At 32.1% G+C, this 18,554-nt stretch overlaps 3 protein-coding genes across 5 annotated transcripts; 2 read left to right on the top strand and 1 right to left on the bottom strand.

Moving 5' to 3' along the window:
• Positions 1 to 4,953: 4,953 nt before the first annotated feature.
• On the top strand, positions 4,954 to 12,304 carry LOC115884882 (NAD kinase 2, mitochondrial). 3 transcript variants are annotated; one of them, XM_030903594.1, is made up of 6 exons: positions 4,954 to 5,304; positions 8,078 to 9,248; positions 9,306 to 9,516; positions 9,565 to 9,723; positions 9,787 to 10,054; positions 11,885 to 12,304. In XM_030903594.1, exons 2-6 carry the CDS (start codon positions 8,872 to 8,874, stop codon positions 12,115 to 12,117), a joined length of 1,248 nt encoding a protein of 415 aa, XP_030759454.1. In that variant the 5' UTR covers positions 4,954 to 5,304; positions 8,078 to 8,871; the 3' UTR covers positions 12,118 to 12,304. The 3 variants fall into 3 exon arrangements, with proteins under 3 accessions (XP_030759454.1, XP_030759455.1, XP_030759453.1); XM_030903595.1 differs by having other exon boundaries at positions 4,957 to 5,304; positions 8,987 to 9,248; positions 11,885 to 12,303; XM_030903593.1 differs by lacking the exon at positions 4,954 to 5,304 and having other exon boundaries at positions 7,974 to 9,248.
• A 665-nt stretch (positions 12,305 to 12,969) lies between these two features.
• LOC115884875 lies at positions 12,970 to 17,078 on the bottom strand. Its single transcript, XM_030903581.1, has 3 exons — positions 14,059 to 17,078; positions 13,881 to 13,994; positions 12,970 to 13,256 (listed from the first exon to the last, which is right to left on the bottom strand). The coding sequence occupies exons 1-3, from the start codon at positions 16,915 to 16,917 to the stop codon at positions 13,179 to 13,181; spliced, it is 3,051 nt and encodes a 1,016-aa protein (XP_030759441.1). The 5' UTR covers positions 16,918 to 17,078; the 3' UTR covers positions 12,970 to 13,178.
• Positions 17,079 to 17,558: 480 nt separating this feature from the next.
• LOC115884887 lies at positions 17,559 to 18,479 on the top strand. The gene is made up of 3 exons (XM_030903601.1): positions 17,559 to 17,834; positions 17,962 to 18,090; positions 18,151 to 18,479. The coding sequence occupies exons 1-3, from the start codon at positions 17,694 to 17,696 to the stop codon at positions 18,205 to 18,207; spliced, it is 327 nt and encodes a 108-aa protein (XP_030759461.1). The 5' UTR covers positions 17,559 to 17,693; the 3' UTR covers positions 18,208 to 18,479.
• Positions 18,480 to 18,554: the final 75 nt, after the last annotated feature.

Here is an 18,554-nt window from a genome sequence, read left to right as displayed (position 1 = left end):
CATAACTTTAAAAAAAGAAGGCCTCGTAGACTATTGATCATTACATAGACCCGGACTATAGTGGGAACTCTGTAGTCAACATAAATCACCAAATGACGTCATTTCAGGGCAGTATTATTATACATTCTATATATAGTTGAAATTTTCGAAAAATATCAACTATACTAACAGAAAGAGAGTGATGTAAAGAAATAAAGCATGTTTTGGGCGACGAAAAGGTATCGAAACTGACCAGAAAAACGCCCAGTAGATGTAGAATTTTCGCTAAAGGACTTAAGGTATGTCTCCACTAGACTGTTTAACGTAAAATAATATAAAGACATTCAACTCTAGTCTTCAATTTCTACAGTATTGTTGCTTCACTAAAAAATAGATAATTTGATGAACTGAACATTATAATAATTTCTTTGTGTGTATGTATAAACGAAACATTAACGTAAAAAATTCTAGTGGGGGCTCACCTTTATACAACTTGCACGTGATTTAGGCACAAATACAATGCCAACATGTGCCAATTAAGATTGCATTAGAAACATTTAAGGAAAGTGCCACACATGTAATTATCGCAAAAAAAAACGATGTAACATAATTTTAAACTTTTTAAAAGAAAATGATAAAAAGAAATATGACAGTATTTCTGGGCAAGTAATAATTTAATAATAACACATAGCATATCATACAAGAAAATAATAACGTAGTTTTATAGTATCATATCATTCTCACACCGAGTTCAATTCCGAATACTTTGCTCAAACTGTATGTCTCTGCTGTTCATAGACTATATTGTTTTTTTTTTGTAATTGGCAATGTCATAAATTTCTATAGTTTAAACTTGTCAATTTAATAGAAAAATACCCAAGAAGCATTTTTGAAGTTTTGAATAAAAAAATAAAGCGCACTCTACACATGACGTTATACATGTCAATCTTACCGGTTCAGTTGTGTCAGTTTGTTGTCTGTTCCTGTCTGTCAAGGGAACGCGTGGAGGTATTGAGTTGAAAAATAGAATCACATATTCAAAAAATTTGAGTAAATGTATGGAAAATAAGTATTGCCAGTAAGAAAAAAAAACAATATTAGACTTATATGGGTTTATCAGACGTATGTCCTAATATTTTACATAAAAACAGACAAAAAATCTATTCATATCTTCGTACCTATGCGGAGATTTCAACACACGAAATATTGTGTGGATTTTAATTTTAAAATCAACTCAATTTTAACAACATAAATCACCCCAAAAAGTTGATCCTAAAGAATTAAGTGAACTTTAACCAAAAAAATGTATTTTAACCCTTCATCATCATTTCTCATTAAAAAAACAGCAATCATCATCAAACTGAAAAAATAGGAGACAAAAATTATTAGAGCATGATTTTGCACGATTTGCACCTAGATTTTTGACAAATTTTACCCTTTTTTAGGTTCTACAGTGTGTACCCGGATTGTCTTTACAAGAGGAAAAACTTTTTTATTGTTGACATTTTTGGAAACATTTTTGCTTGTTCTAAAATGGTTAATCCTGTTTATCGTTTTCCAAATTTCCATACCGTTTTAGAGAAAATAAAAAGAAACTTTAAGATATGGTTTCTTCCAAGTTCCAAAAATGAAAATTCAGTTAACTACGGTAATATAATAAAATAATAAAACAAAAATAAATTAGTTATAAATATACAGGGTTGTTCACCACATACGACACGGAGAATTGTAGCTAAACGATTAGATTTTCACAAATTATAAGTTTTGGGTTCGTTGAAGAACTATTAGAGCTACAATTTAAAAATATTTTTACAAGATACAGAGTGTCCCAAATAAATAAAAATATCAAAGTTGTATTTTTTTAAATGGAACACCCTGTATATTATTACATTTTTAGTTTTTATGATTAAAATAAAGGTAAATTTGATTAAGGTTTATCACCCTTCAACCTTATCGTTTTTGAAATACTTTCAATTTTGTGAAATTGCATTAAAAATTTTTAAGGCTTCATTTCTCCAAGGGTATCAAAGTTTTTAATACTAAATATTTACTGAAGTTTATTTATTGATCAGTTATTGTGTTGCAATAATAAAAATAACACTACCTCATACAGAGTGTCTAAAAAATTATTTTAAATAATTTCTAGCTCGAAACGCCAATAACTTCTTTAATTTAAAATTTAAATGGAACGCCCTGTATCTTTTAGGAGAATCAGATGCACAATTTAATTGTCTATCAAATTGTATTACACCATTTTTTACCTATTCCTGCAAGTTTTCGTAGAAAATGCATTTTCTTATAATTTAGACCTCATTTATCAATATACCCATGGAATATTGACATTTTAGATTGTTTTCAAAAGCAACAAATGTACAAAATGTACGGGCTAGTAATATTATCGTTTTTAGCAAAACGGTAATATTACTAGCCCATTTGTAAGCAAAAAGAAAACTATTTAAATATTTATAAGAGTATACCATTAATTAAATATAACACCATTATTTCTGCCCAAATACTAATTAATTACATACTTAATTGTGTTCGTTAATAAATTATTCTAAATAAATATGGATTTGAATCAGAAATCAATATAATAATAAGTTATGAAAATGAACGTCTATGTTGTTATAAATAAGCATTTATTAAAAAATAAAATATAATTTTTAAAGTGTTACTTTTTACCACACTGTCTAATAAACATACAAAACTCAATTTTTTAGTAATTGGGGCAATTATTATTAATCAACGCAAACAGGCAGTTAATGTAGTTTGAATACTGGAATCATATTAATTGGTCCTCTTTAACAAATATTTAAACAGTTTTTTTTTATTTTTTAATGAAATAAACGTATTATATCGACAATATTAGTATCTGTACTCTTTAAAAATTTCGTACATCTTTAAAAATAATCTAAAATGTCAGTATTCCATAGGTATATTGATAAAGAAGTTTTAAATTACAAGAAAATGCATTTTCTACGGAAACTTAAAGAGATAGGTAAAAAATAGCATAATACAATTTGATAGACACTTAAATTGTGCATCTGATTCTCATAAAATATACAGGGTGTTCCATTTAAATTAAACAAGTTATTGCCGTTTAAAGCTAATAATTATTTAAAATAAATTTTATTACACTCTGTATAAGGTAGTATTATTTTTATTATTGCAACTTGCAACACAATAACTGATCAATAAATAAACTTCAGTAAATATTTAGTATTAAAAACTTTGATACCCTTGGAGAAATGAAGCCTTAAAATTTTTACTGCAATTTCACAAAATTGAAAATATTTCAAAAACGGTAAGGTTTAAGTGTAATAAACCTTAATCAAATTTACCTTTATTTTAATCGTAGAAACTAAAAATGTAATAATATACAGGGTGTTCCATTTAAAAAAATACAACTTTGATATTTTTTATTTATTTGGGACACTCTGTATCTTGTCAAAATATTTTTAAATTGTAGCTCTAAAAGTCCAAAAGTTATTTGATATGAACCGTATGTTCTCGTTTTTTTAAATTTAAAAACATAGAAAAGTATAAACGGGATTAACCATTTTAGAACAAGACATTTTTTATTATGAAAATGAATTTTTCTCAAAACGTCAATAATAAAAAAGTTGTTCCCCTTGTAAAGACAATCCGGGGACATGCTGTATGCAAAAATTATCCCTCTTTAGGACACTTTTTATTCTAGAAAAGTATATTATATTGAGCACCAAATTAGAGAAATTTTCTTTTATTTGACTTCAACAAAATTATTCTTTAACAAAATTCGTTTTGGTTTGGATTTTGATTTTAGTTTCTGGTGAATCGTGAAAGCATGTCATGCTTTTAGGTATCTGAAAAAGTGAAATTATACTTCCAACACACATTTTTCAACAAAAAACACGATAATACCGCTTAAAAATGAATTATATTGTTCTTTTTAAGCCGTAAAATCCTTTTTAGTCCCCTCACAAAAGCAATTGGCCTATCCATGTTATTTACATTATGTGTACCGATGAAATTTTGCTGAATTTTGGCTTTTATTTTGACAGAAAAAAAAAATTCTGTGAAGACAAAAGCCGGACCAGTGATATTTCATCAAATAAGTGCGTAGATAATAAGAATTTTATTAAATGTTAATAAATGTTAAAATTATAAGATTTATAAATGGCTCCTACAGGTTATAGTAGGGCAGCTCAAGCGGGAACTTTTTGCACCCTGTGAAGTACCCCCATCCATTCATGAACTCAGTGTTGCCAGAATTAAAGAATTTCCCTAATATAAAGGATTTTACAGTCAAATTTCGTTGATTGAAGGGGTGAAGGATTTTTATCCAAAAAGAAGACAATATGAAGGTTTCTGGCAGTTTTGCAGAATCAAAATTATTAAAATATGTAGTAGAAGTATTTATTTTTTCACTTTAACGGTGTTTAATTAAGGATGCCTCAATTTAAAGCAATGTTGCTGTTAAAAAGTATTACCAAACCAAACCAAACCAAACATTTAACAAAAAATTAATAGATACATTTTTATCTTTCAACGCGTCTTATTACACGCACACCAAAGTTCTTGATGTTGAAAAGAAATAAATAGGTAAATGGAAAACATATCTCATCAGTCAGCTGATCATGACGTCTTGTACGATTAATTATTCTCTGTTCAAGCAGTCATTCGCTCGAAAACTTCTGGCAACACTGCATCAACCATATTATACTATAGGTAGAAGCTCCAAAGTATTTCTTTTTGATATTTTTTACTTTTTTGAAAAATTTCCTCCACCAGTATAGGAGCATACCTACATCATATAACTTTTTTTTTTCTTTTTAAATCCCCATTTAAATCTTCAGCCCCCCTACTATAACATTTTAAATGTAAAACCAAAAAAGAAATTTATTGTACATTAAAAATAAACATATTGTTATACCGATACGTCCTGTTGAATAATTGTAAACCCGATTTTAAACTAGTCAAACACTTATACTGTTGAAATAATATTTATATTTACTTTCTTTATCTAACCAACTTGTTGCAAACCTCAAACGCAGTTATTAATAAAAACACTGCGGGCGAATGACGCGGGAACAGCAAAAAATCAAATATTTCAACATACCACGGGCTCTTCAAGCAAACAACTTCAATCGCTTGTGCTCCATTTGGTTTTTTTACAAAATAATTTCCGATAAAGAAAGAGGTCAAAGAGTATATTGCGTCCTAACCTCAGCGCGAGTTATCGTTGAAATCGAGAAAAAACCGGTATAAATGTGAACAATACTGTGAAAAAGCGGTCTATCCTGATGTTCGGTCACAAGTTATCACTTAAGGATATTATTCTAGGTAAGAAAAAACAGTTCTACAATTAAAAAAACAATTTTTAAAATAGTACTTATCTGGGAAGCGTATATTCCATTATTTGTTATGACTTTTGACAGCGCCAGTAGATCATGTGAGCTGGGGATGGAGATGATGTATCGATAAAATAAATATGTCGATATCTTTTCAATACATCCAATCTTTCCTGGAAACATCCTAGATCAGGCCACTGGCATCAATTGGACCACATAATCGTTCGAAGGACGCATCTAAAAGATGTTAGGCTCACAAAAGCTAGAGTAGATGCCGAATGCGGCACTGACCACCGACTTTTAATTTCAAAAATGAAAATCCAGTTAAAACCCAAACATCCACGCTGTAAAAAGCAAAACAACATGACCAGATTGAACGTACGGGGTCTAGAAAACAACAATACCGCCGACGCCCTCCGGGAAGCCATCAAAGAATCACTTCCACCGATAACTTCAATCTCAGTATTGGAAGCTGAACAAGGCTGGACACAATTAAGGGATGCGATTCATAAAACCAGCGAAGCAGTACTGGGAAAGTCGAACAAAAAGAAACAACCAGACTGGTTTGACGAAAATCAACCGCATATACAGGCTTTGTTGGAACAAAAGCATAGAGCATATCAAGCCGTCACTGCAAATCCACATAATCCAAGACTGGTAGACAACTTTAAAGCAGCCAACAACACGCTTCGAAGAGAACTGCGCCAAGTAAAGGATAACTGGTGGTCACAAAAAGCGAATCAGATTCAAGAGTACGCCACGCATCACGATTATCGTAAATTCTTCGAGGCTGTAAAAAGAAGTATACGGCCCAACTAAGAAGGTAAGCTGCCCAATCATGGCTCAAAATGGCGAACTTCTAAAAGAGGAAGAACAAATTAGAAATCGCTGGAAAGAACATTACAGCCATATCCTTAACCAAGAAAACAAACCCCAATATGGAAGCATTAAACACAATACCTCAGTATAACAGCCTCGATGTATTAGACATCCCAATAACAGAACAAGAAATAAAGACCTCCATAAAACAGCTTAAAAACAACAAATCAGCTGGCTGTGACGATATTCCGGCGGAAATCTATAAGTGTGCAAGTAAAGAACTTATTGGTCATCTTAAGGCTCTCTTTGATGTCGTATGGGAAAGCGGAGAGGTACCTCAGGATTTTCGCAATGCGAATATAGTGAATATATTTAAGAACAAAGGAAGTGCATCAGACTGCGGAAATTACCGGGGAATTTCGCTATTGGCTATCGGCGGAAAAATTCTTGCAAAAATAATGTCAAACCGCCTGCACCCACATATAGAAAAAATTCTTCCAGAATCGCAAACGGGTTTTCGTACCAACCGCGGCACCGTCGATTCCATATTTTCCATCCGTCAACTACAGGAAAAAGTAAAAAAGAGCAGCAGTCTAAACTTTATGTTGCATTCATCGATCTAACACATTCGCCTTCGACTCTGTGAACAGAGATGCGCTTTGGGCAATTATGGAAAAGTTCGGAGTACCCAACAAATTTCTTACAGTGTGTAAAAGCCTCCATAACAACAACAAGTCAAGAGTGTCACATCATGGATCACTGAGCGACCCATTCCTAACAAATACAGGAGTTAGGCAGGGATGTGTCTTAGCGCCTCTCCTATTCAACATATTCATGGCAGCGCTCTCCATTATAGTGGACAGCAAACTGCAGGAGAGAGGATTGGGTATTAGATACAGATATGACGGCGGTCTGTTCAACATAAAAAGACTCAGGGCAAAAACACGTACAAAATTTATCACAGAACTTCAATACGCTGACGACTGCGCTCTAGTTGCAAACACGGTACAACAATTACAAGAAATGTTGAACACATATACCTGGGCATACGAGGCTTTGGGCCTTAAGCTGAACATCGGCAAAACTAAAATCATGTGCACTCCCCCGGAAGATCACAACAATGCTATAAAAATCGGAGAAGAACTATTCGAATATGTGGCGGAATTCAATTACCTTGGCAGTTTGATTTCGGAAAAGGCCAATATTGACTCTGAAATTCAGCACAGGATTAGTAGCGCCTCAAGAGCATTCTGGAAATTAAAAGACAGGGTTTTCTACAATCATGACTTGAGTACAAAAACAAAACTTGCAGTATACCGAGCAATTATAATCCCCACCATGATATATGGGAGCGAAACCTGGGTGCCTTACCGCCGACACATGAACGCATTGAACAAGTTGCAACAGAGACACCTTAGACAACTCTTAAGAGTCCGGTGGTTCCATCATGTCTCAAACGTATCGGTCCTTGAAAAATCTAACTGCGAGAGTATTGAAGTCATGGTCACAAAATCCCGCTTAAGATGGGCTGGTCACGTATGCAGAATGCAAGAAAACCGCATACCAAAATCTCTGCTTTACGGTGAGCTTGTGGACGGTAAGAGGAGGCCGGGTGGACAACTGAAAAGATACAAGGACATTTTCCACGAAAATTTAAAGGGAATTAACATGCAGAATGAGTGGGAAAAAGCAGCTCACAATAGAACTCAATGGAGAAGGGTTGTAAACTCAGTTAACAGCGGCAACCAAAAAGTAGAGAGGCAACAAAGCAATGAGATTTTTGAATGTCCGGAGTGCGCTAGGCAGATAACATCACGTATCGGGCTTTTCAGTCACAGAAAAGCTCATGAAAGAAAACGCCTTGAGTGACCATTTTCTTTATGTGTGTCGAATACTCGTCAGCGAGTAACGGCTGTATATATGTATGTATAAGGATATTATTCTAGGTAAGAAAAAACAGTTCTACAATTAAAAAAACAATTTTTAAAATAGTACTTATCTGGGAAGCGTATATTCCATTATTTGTTATGACTTTTGACAGCGCCAGTAGATCATGTGAGCTGGGGATGGAGATGATGTATCGATAAAATAAATATGTCGATATCTTTTCAATACATCAACAAATAAAAAATAATATTAAAATAATGAATGAACGGTTTTGTAATCTCACTTATTTTGACAAAGTTACAAGCATAATATGTTTGCTTTATCTATTTAGTTTTATTTAAATAATATTTTTGTTTTGATATATCAATATTATTAATATGCTTTTAATATACGTAATATTCATGTCAATATCTAAGATTATCGAATCTAATATTGTTGCATATAGTTTTAGAAAATAATGGAATTATACAAAATTTTTAGAGATATTTGATGATTATTACCTAACGATACTATTTATTTAACAAGTATTAGCTTTATAATAAAAAAAATAATTTTAGTTATTTGTGAATGAAACTATATTTATATAATTTCAAATTTGTAATAAAATTCTATATTTTTCTTTTCAACTTCGCTAAACACAATGGAAATATTGAAGAATTGCAGGTAAAACTTCCAATGTGTACGTTTGTCTTTAATCTATATCGACGTTTTTTACATTTTAAATTTAATTTCTCTTAATTAAGTTTGTTTTTAATTTAATTTTTATTTTAAAATTACATCGATACTCTATATTATTTGTTTTAATTTCCCATCCCTAGTTAGTAGTTCATTAGTACAAAATTTAAATGTCAATATGCGGCTAACTTCAGTATTGTTTTTAAGTGACGTGTTTTTAACCTTACATTTATGTCGTACTTATTTGTTATTTATGAAAAAACTTAGTTTTAATTTCGTTAAAACAATCCTAGGTATCAACAATGTCTTTACCAGACATATTTCCACGAAATCCCTCAAGATCGACAAGGTTTTGGTCGTGTCCAAACTGTCCCGATACGAATACGAAAAGAGAAAATACAAAGACGAAAATGTTACGAAATTTTTGGACGACCTGAAACGCAGGGGCGCTGATATTGAGAAATTAGTCTACCACTACGATCTACACAAGAAATACGAAGAGCGTATAGTGAAAACTTTGAAATCGAGAGGGTTAGATGTTAAAGTTGTTGATCGGTAACATTTCTTTCGAATTAACACAAAAGAATCAAAAATATAATGAGATTTTTTTAGATACAATTATACTGAAGAAGATGTGAACAATTGTGATGTAATAATACCAATTGGAGGTGACGGTACATTCCTGTTAGCAGCCAGCTTAGTAAATAATAACCAAAAGCCAGTGATAGGGTTCAATTCAGACCCAAACAGATCAGAAGGATATTTATGTCTACCAAAAAAATATTCTACCAATATTCACGCTGCAGTAGACAAATTACAAGCTGTAAGTTAGAACAAGGCAGGAAGATTGTTATTAAATTGTTATTTTTAGGGTAGCTTTACGTGGCTTTTACGGAACCGAATTAGAACCACCATGCTAACAAGTGACGAATGTTTGAACCCTACTTTTCTACATGACAGTGAGCTAGGACTGAACACTGTGAAGCTCTCTGAGGGTGATAAAAGGCTGCCGTTTCTAGCTTTAAACGAGGTTTGTACAGGGTGTCCCATTTTTGTGTGTTTTTTTTAACTAAAATGTTATTAATATCTGTAGGTTTTTATTGGAGAAACTCTATCAGCACGTGTTTCCCATCTCCGTATGCGTCTAAATGGATCGACAGAGAACACAAATCTAAAATGTTCGGGTATTTGTGTTTCTACAGGCACAGGATCCACATCCTGGCATCTGAGTATCAACAGGCAACCTGTTCAGAATGTTGCCGAGCTGTTAAGACTGGTAGATATCGATCCTACAGAGGGAAAAGATAGTTTGGCTACGGTACTGGCAGATATCTATAATAAAAACTTGATTTTTCCACCAGGTAAGTAATATTTGAAAACACTCTTTAAAATTTTGCCATCCCTACTTAGTAGTTCAGTTGTACTGAAATTTATTTATCGATATGTGACTAACTTCCGTGTCGTTGACTTGTCAGACCTCTATAAATCTCTGGAGTTTGTGAACTTAAAGTTACCTTTTTTTTTTCGCCAACTAGAATATTTTATGCGCCTACATATTATTTTTTACAGAAAAATGTAGTAATAAACTAATAACAAGTACAAATAAATTTTTAGTCAAGTGATTAAGCTTGACCAGCACAGCTTTGCCCACTTTTACATATTTTCTTTTAATAAAAATATTTTAGGAAACAAAAATAAATTAATTATAAATATATATAAACAGTTATTATTTACATCAGCAAAACTCACCTTCATAACAGCACTTAAGGGACATAAAGGGTCATTACTACCGCTTTCCCGTTCAAAGTATTCTAATAAAGTTGCGATTTTTTACGGCTTTAAAGCTATCTTGTTGCACGTATTTATTTAAACCAAAAAGTCGTAATACAAAACTTAAGTGTCAAAACGAATGACAATAGAGAACAACGGCATACGGTCGAGTCGGCCTACAAACACGTAAACGTTTACGTACGCATGCGCATTTCTTATATTTTTTATCTTTTACGTGTATAAAAAATAGAAAATATAAGAAATGCGCATGCGTACGTAAACGTTTACGTGTTTGTAGGCCGACTCGACCGTATGCCGTTGTTCTCTAATGTCAGGAAATAAATAAAATAATGTGGCAACTTGACATTTTTTACAGCTACCACCTGAAACCCCAGCGGGAAATTTAAATTCCAGTTAGTCAGCCCGGCGCCAAATATTTCCATGGTTGGCAACAATGAATTTAAAAATCGCGCCCTCGATTACGTAACTAAAAGGCTAAAAGTTTAATTGATACCAAATATACTTTTTTTATTTTAAAAATCGTTTTTTACGTTGCGTTTTTTTTACTTTTCCATCCGTGTTTTAAAGTAAAAAATCGTATCGATCAGTAGCGTGCGTTGAAATTTTGAAGGGGAAACGATTCTATAAAGGTAATAAAAAAAGTCAAAAAATATTTTTGTATACCAACAGACATTCAAATTATTAAAAAACTTCCCTATAACGGCCTACACACGTAACGATTTATCGTACTGCGCGTTGAACTGCAGATCGTAAAGAAAATCGTACGGCTTGCAGTACAGCCATTTTTTGGACACACGATGCAACACATTGTACTGTCACAGTTCAGATTATTCACTTTTCGTCGAGAAGGGCTACCGTTATGTCAAGAATTTCAAAGAAGAAAGCTGCCGTGCTTGTAGCTGCGGTATTGCTGATAAATGAAGATGATGAAAAAAAAGAAATCAAAAAGCGAAAATGGTGTAAAAAGTGGTTGCTGGAGAAAGAAATATTTTTTCTTCAATTTTCGAATTTCTTTTCATAATCCTTTGATTTCACATCCCATTGGCATCTATTTTCTCTATGTAAATCAATAAAGTCTCCCCAGAACGTCTTATTTTTTAAATCCATAATGTTGATTAAACCAAAAATAAATAAAAATTATATCGTAACTGCGCGCTGCGGCAGGGAATACACTCCACTTGCGTTCAAACCCCACCCCAGACACGACCCGTTGATACGATATTTTACGGAAGCTCCGTACTGCAAACGATTTGACGACTGCATACTGCAAACCATCCAATTTCCCTACACACGCTACGATTTATCGTTAATGCGGCAGTTTTGATGGATATCGTACAGCATGCAGCACGATAAATCGTTACGTGTGTAGGCCGTTTATGTCTATGATTTTATTATTGTAGATGATAAAAAAATGGCTTACACCATAAGAGAACTGATATCAGCGGCTGTGTGGCCCGATCCCAAGGGCATAAAAAACAGAGGCTTCGCTTATAAGCTAGAACTGAGATCGAATTGCTATGACGCAGCCCTGGTCATGGACGGCGGTATAAGTTTTCCATTTAATGACGGCGCCACTGCACTGCTCGAGATCAAGCCAGAAGACGCGCTAAGAACTGTTATTTTTAAGGACTAATTTTTTTTATAAAGATTACATAATCATAATTAATTTTGTATAGGGTTGTATAAAAATACTTCAGACTTTATTAAATATTTTCTTTTATATGTCGTGAAATGATCGCTTAGAAAAAAAGTATTTTTATAGCATTTAACCCTTCTATTTTATATCTATTTGTTGTTATTTAAGTTTTAAAAAAAAATATTTTATAATAGGAAAATAAAAGTTTTATAATGATATTCGTTTTTTATTTCATTAAGGATAAAGGCCCCCACACACTTAACACATATTTTAACCGTACGTTTCGACCCGATAGTGTATGGACATGCAACCAACAAAACGGCGCGGTTTTATTCTAGCCAGTGACGCGAGAAGTTCTTATACTTAATATAGTTCGAGAAAATATTTTAACTTCTATAGGGTGGCTCAAAAAAGTGTGAGTGGATCGGGATGTTTATTTTAAATAGAACACCCTGTATATTATTGCATTTTTGGCTTCCTTTTAGATTGCTTTACATAATCCTAAGATATGAGTAATATATATTTCGATAAAGAGATATTAATAAATAAATAAAAAATATACATATATTTTTCAGCCTTTCTTTCAAAAAATTATTAAAAATACAGGAACTGTCCTGAAATCAAAACTATATTAGTAATTTACTTTAGATGATCTCTACTTACTTTGCTATAAATATCGTAATCTTAAATCATACAGGATGTTCAAAATTCGACTCCAACCTTTCTAAAATATAAAATAATTTTTCTTCGTTTTTTTAAATGAAACACCCTGTATATTATTTTTTCAGACCGCTAGAACACATTTAGATGGACTTATTTTACATTTATGTAGGATATGAATAAAACAAATATTGGCAAAAATAAGAATAAATATATTTTTATAAACATTAGGTCTGTACATAAAAAATATGGCCATCAAAAATACTCAAGGCACTGGAATTGTACTTTCAAAATAAAAAAATAGCTCTCGGAATCACATATAAGTAAAATACAAAAAATGAATAAACATAAAATACCTGAAAAAACTTTTATGGCATATAAATATATTATATAAAAAACTATTCCAAAGTAAGTTCGTGATGATCAATTTCATCGCATTCTTTGTTGAACTCTGCTATCCATTTCTCTTGTTCAATCTGAAATATAAATACAAAAAAATCTTTAATAACATCCACACAATAAAAAAGAAATCAAATCTGGGTTATAATAATATATTGAGAATTATATAAAAAAACTGTTTTTGTACGTAAAAACTGTTCTTACATTAAAATTTGTTTTCTTACGCGTAGCATGTCTTTTACACGTAAAAAGTACTTTTTTAACGTAATAAACTCCTTTTTATAAATAAAAAACTGTTTTTACACCCGAAAACTTCTTTAATTACGTAAAAAATGTTTTTATGTTAAAATTTGTTTTCTTACACATAAATTTTAATTTTTAACATATAAAAAACATGTCTTTTACAAGTAAAAAACTACTTTTTAAACGTAATAAACTCTTTTTTAAACGTAAAAACTGTTTTTACAGGCAAAACCTTCTATTTTAAACTGTGTCTATACTAAAATTTGTTTTATTACTCGGAGAATTTTATATTTTAGACAAAAAACGTGTCTTTTACACGTTAAAAATATGTTTTTTACACGTAAAACCTTAAAAATAATATGCTAAAAAACTAGGTGTAAAAGATATGTAAAAAATAAATATAATAAACAAAATACAACATTTTTATAACTTTCTCAGTAATAAACTGCATAACTCACCTCCAATTTTGTTTTTTTATGTTTCTTTCGTCTTTTTTCGTCATCACTAGCCTCAGAACCTGTGGAATCCAATCTCTTTCTTCTTCGTTTGCGTTCTTTAAGCAGAATCGGACTCTAAAACGAAACAAACATAAAATATTTAATAAAATATCACAATGTTAAGTTTCTACAATCATACCGGCTGATCTAGGACATCCTCAGGCTCCTCAAAAATATGTATTTCCTCCATATTTTGGTCCTCTGAGTCCTCAAATATCGAAATACTTTGTTCCGGTTCAATTACCTCGGTATCTTGCGCAGACATAACCTTATTTTTCTTACTTTTTGACGTGTAGGTTTTCAAAAGGCTCTGATCGAAACGCGTGGGCTTGGATACCAGATTATTTTTGTTATTTAAACCATTTTTTCTTGGAGAAATCACATTTGAAGAATCGTCAAACCCAAAATAAGTGTCACTTAAAGTGACCATCTCAATTCTTTCCTCGGAAGAGTTTGTGATGTCACCCAAAACTTTCCTCTTTACTGGAGTGCTAGATACAATATCCACTTCATCCAAAGTAAGACACAATTTAATAGCTTCCAACCTAGCTGCCCTACGATTTTTTTTAACAGGACTGTTAAATTCCTCGCAGTCAAACAAACTCCTCTCAAAAACTCTGTTTTCTTTTTCTATGTTACTCTCTATAAAGTCCAAAATGCTTTGTTGTACTGGCTCTTTTCTTGGAGGTTTTGTATTATTTTTTACCGGTGTACTTGAATACGGTTCTTGAAATTTTTCTGCCAAAGTATGATCCAAAACCATTTCTTGGTCTATTCTAGGTAAAGCATTGTTCTTCACACTCAAAAAGTGGGGGTTTGTCGATATACCATTCACTCTCCAAGGACTCCTCATTGTACTATTGGCATTGGGTCTTCTAGAATCAAATTTTTGAGGCGAATCAACTGTTTTTTCCTTTTGCAATACCACATTATTGATAATTTTAATTTTCTTGGGTATTTCAACATTTGGGGGCTCATTAAAACCAAAGCAAGAGTCAATTTCTTCATGGTTGGCGCGGGTAACAGGTAAAGAATACTGGTTAAAGTGAGATTCTACAGGGGGTTCCTCAAATACAGAACAAGATTCAACTTTTTCATGGTCATCATGGGTAACATGTAAAGGATACTGGTCAAAATTATTAGAGTTATCACAGACAGATATTTCATCAAAATTTACTGGCTTTGAGTGAGGTAAGGGTGGCTTATTTCGCATAGTAATGTTCTCAGAACTAGGAGGATTACTTAATGCAGTTTCTTTTGTTACCTCAGTTGAACTACAATGCACTATAACATTGATATCGTCATCAAAATTATTGATACGAATAATCTTATTATTATTAATAACTCCATTACATTTTTCTGTTGGAATGTTACTTACTGGATCAATATTATTAATATTATTCTCGTTTTTATCAGGAGTTTTATTTTTATTTTTAATTTTCTGCCTAAGACTCTCCATAATGCCATTCATTTTACTCTCATATTTTTTCGGGCGAATTTGACATTTCTTCTTCAAGGCTTTCTTTTGAATTTTCAACTCCTGTGCTTCAATTTTCTGTAAAATACTATGCATGTCCTTGTCAAAAAGTATTGAAGATTTCCTTCCAACTTTCATACATTTAACAGGATGTTTTAGTTTCGGACTAAAATCGTTAAATTCATAGAGGTCCTCTTTATTTTTATTCTTCTGGGGTTCTTCTGGCACTTGAATACGATAAATTGGTACATTGTTACTTTTTGGGGTTTTTGGTTTATCTGGAATAGTGTTAAGTTTGGAATCATCAAAATCGGACTCTTCTAAATAATATTTTGGTTCCTTTTTACGTAGCTGTCTACTGTTGTCTTCAGTAGTGACTGTTTTTATATTATTTTTTACACCGTTTAATTTAGGAATATTCATGGACGATTCTTTAATAGCCTTCATATCTTTCTCTTCTTGATGTTTTTTTAAATTGTTAACACAAGGTTTTATAAAACCATTTTTACAAACTTCGGGATTGTCCTCAGTAATGATTGTATTAGTATTATTTCTTACACCATTTAATTTAGGAATACTTACAGTCAATTCTTTAATAACCTTCTCTTTTTGAGGTTTCTTTAAATTATTTACACATGGTTTTATAAAACCATTCATATTACTGCAATTGCTTTTAATTTCTTTCAAATTAGAAGTTTTATTGGTACTTTTTTTACAAAATTCAGGATCAAGAACTACATTCAATGTTTTAAATCTAACATTCCCATTGACTGTAGTATTTTTAGCTACAATATTGTTCTGTAAAACTTCATCATTATCATGAATCGTCTTATTTTCTGGTAAATTAGTTAGCTCAGCTTCAATACTATCCAGATCATTATTAGGATGAGATTCTGAATTTTTAGTACGTAAATTATCACATATTATACTTCTTAGATCACTAGTTTTAATATTCTCTACAACTTTTGGCCCCTTTTGCAACTTTCTTTTCTGAGATTCAACTAATTTAGTATTTGTTAACACATCATGTAAAACTACGTTTAAATCACTAATATTCTCCTTATTTCCTTTATCGTCAGTGTTTAATTTTGTTTGACCATTATTTCTTTTGTGAGGCTCGATAACTTGGTTATTTTGTAGAGGCTCAAGTAACACTTTCAAAACATTAGCCTTTTTCTGGGTAACCTTATTAGGTCGAGACTTTCCTGGTTGTTTTCGAGATTCAAGAAGTTTTTCACCTTCTAAAACATCCTCCAATACAACTTTTATATCTTTAGTTTGGCACCTAGATTCACCAGTATTTTCTCCTGTATCTTTTCTTCTAATCAATTTCGAATTTTTCGTTTTCGATTTATCCCTCTTTAACGTCTTTTTGCGAGCATCAACTTGTCGTTGCGGTTTCAACACATCTGTTAAAACGACTTTAAAATCCAAGCTTTTGTTTGTGCCAGACATGCTCAATATGTTTGTTTTCTCGCTTAAAGGCTGTCTAGTCTTGTCTCGCGTCTTAACACCGCCCATCTTGGCCTCCGCACTACATTTCTTTATATCCAAATTGTTTTCGCGCCCTTAGCACTTCAATTGCGTACAATTTCGTAACAGATTTTCACAATTTTCCGGGAAAACCAAACAGGGTTTTAATTTTAAATATCTGTCAATGTCAATCGAGAAATGACATCAGCGTCATTATCTAGGGTTTTTTGTTTTCTTCTTCTTTTCTTTCTTAATTGGTTTTACGGCCTAAGCTGCCAGGACTATACGGCCAGGTGATAGAATATCTATCCTTTTTTTTCTTTTTCAATTAAGACAAGAGAAGCTCGTGAAAGCGTCTGACTCAAAGTAAAGTCGTTTTTCTTGAATTTTTGTATAGTTTTTCTTGGGTTACCCCCGTGACAGGTGAAAAAAGATTGTCTTTTAAAAATATGATCACTCTGACGGCCTTTCTTCTCCCACGCTGGTAGCATCCGGCTACATAGGGCCTGGTTACCCCCGTGACAACGTGAAAAAAGCTCTTCTTTAATATATTTCACGAATCTCTGATCTGAATGAAACACGAACACAATTTAACACTTTTTCAAACATAAAATGAATATCTGTCGTGGCCACATAACAAAAAAGAAGATTAACTTCAGCTGTCCAAGTTGACAGTTGACAGTTGTCATTTGTCAAATGTCCAAAGCATGTTATTACAAAAATAAACATTTTCCATTTAAATTTAACCCTTATTTAACTAACTTTTTCTCGAAATTAAGATAGTTCTGATAAATTTCAAAGGTTGGACGTCTCAGAATTATAAAATGGGCAGCTATGGACAGGCTGTTATTCCTGGATTTATCTGTCGACTGTGCTCCAAACAAAAGAAAATAGTTATCCATTTGTATACAGCTAAAGCGAAAAAACTAGATTTACTTAACAAAATTAGATTATTACCAATATCCGTAAGTTTACCTAATAGTATAGTATTGTTCAAGGATAGACCCTTCGATAGAGAATGATATAACGTTGCATTAATATGAAATATACAGGTCAAGGTTTTTCTTGTTTCAATTCTGTATCAATTTTTAGCTGGATAAATACGATAATCTCCCCAAAACAGTATGCGAATCGTGTATAGAGAAATTAAACGCGCAATATCAACTATTTATGCGAATTAGGAAAAGCGAAAATATATATATGGCTCACCGAAGATATCATGTAAGTATGCCATAATGGCCGTGTGCTGGCAAGGTAGATATAATAAATATTTGTATATAGACCAATGGTAACTGCCCCTATGAATGTCCATTAAATGGCGCCGACCTAGGGGAATGATAATTTCATGTAAAATTTGTTAATATCGATGGAACATTCAGGGATTCACTCAAGATCACAAGAAACAATTACTAATATAAGGATGTGGACTGTTACATTAATATCAAATATTTTTAGCATTTTTGTCTGTGATTTTTAATAATAATTTGTTTTAAACTTTATGTTAAGTACGAGGTATTCAGACAAAGGAATTTTATATTATAAGGCCGACTAGTGTGTGTTTGAATTTTTATCAATTAAGTGTCAATAAATAAAGTAACTTCTAATTTTTAGTGGTTTTTATGTTTTTATTTGATTATATTAACCATGCTAGGTCTACTTATTTCTCTGAGGTTGTCTCATCTAAC

This window comes from Sitophilus oryzae, unplaced genomic scaffold (assembly GCF_002938485.1).
Source record: "Sitophilus oryzae breed Bouriz unplaced genomic scaffold, Soryzae_2.0 scaffold_358_pilon_pilon, whole genome shotgun sequence".
NCBI classification, from domain to species: domain Eukaryota; kingdom Metazoa; phylum Arthropoda; class Insecta; order Coleoptera; family Curculionidae; genus Sitophilus; species Sitophilus oryzae.
This window is presented reverse-complemented; position numbering and strand designations above follow the sequence as displayed.

Excerpts from the sequence above, each read along its gene's own strand:
- LOC115884882 (XM_030903594.1), top strand. The coding sequence starts at position 8,872 with ATGCGGCTAACTTCAGTATTGTTTTTAAGTGACGTGTTTTTAACCTTA. Across the intron at positions 9,249-9,305 it reads GATGTTAAAGTTGTTGATCG|ATACAATTATACTGAAGAAG; the intron begins GTAACATTTCTT and ends AGATTTTTTTAG. Across the intron at positions 9,517-9,564 it reads CAGTAGACAAATTACAAGCT|GGTAGCTTTACGTGGCTTTT; the intron begins GTAAGTTAGAAC and ends TGTTATTTTTAG.
- LOC115884875 (XM_030903581.1), bottom strand. The coding sequence starts at position 16,917 with ATGGGCGGTGTTAAGACGCGAGACAAGACTAGACAGCCTTTAAGCGAG. Across the intron at positions 13,995-14,058 it reads AGGATGTCCTAGATCAGCCG|AGTCCGATTCTGCTTAAAGA; the intron begins GTATGATTGTAG and ends GTTTCGTTTTAG. Across the intron at positions 13,257-13,880 it reads ATAAAAAAACAAAATTGGAG|ATTGAACAAGAGAAATGGAT; the intron begins GTGAGTTATGCA and ends TTTATATTTCAG.
- LOC115884887 (XM_030903601.1), top strand. The coding sequence starts at position 17,694 with ATGGGCAGCTATGGACAGGCTGTTATTCCTGGATTTATCTGTCGACTG. Across the intron at positions 17,835-17,961 it reads TTAGATTATTACCAATATCC|CTGGATAAATACGATAATCT; the intron begins GTAAGTTTACCT and ends ATCAATTTTTAG. Across the intron at positions 18,091-18,150 it reads TGGCTCACCGAAGATATCAT|ACCAATGGTAACTGCCCCTA; the intron begins GTAAGTATGCCA and ends ATTTGTATATAG.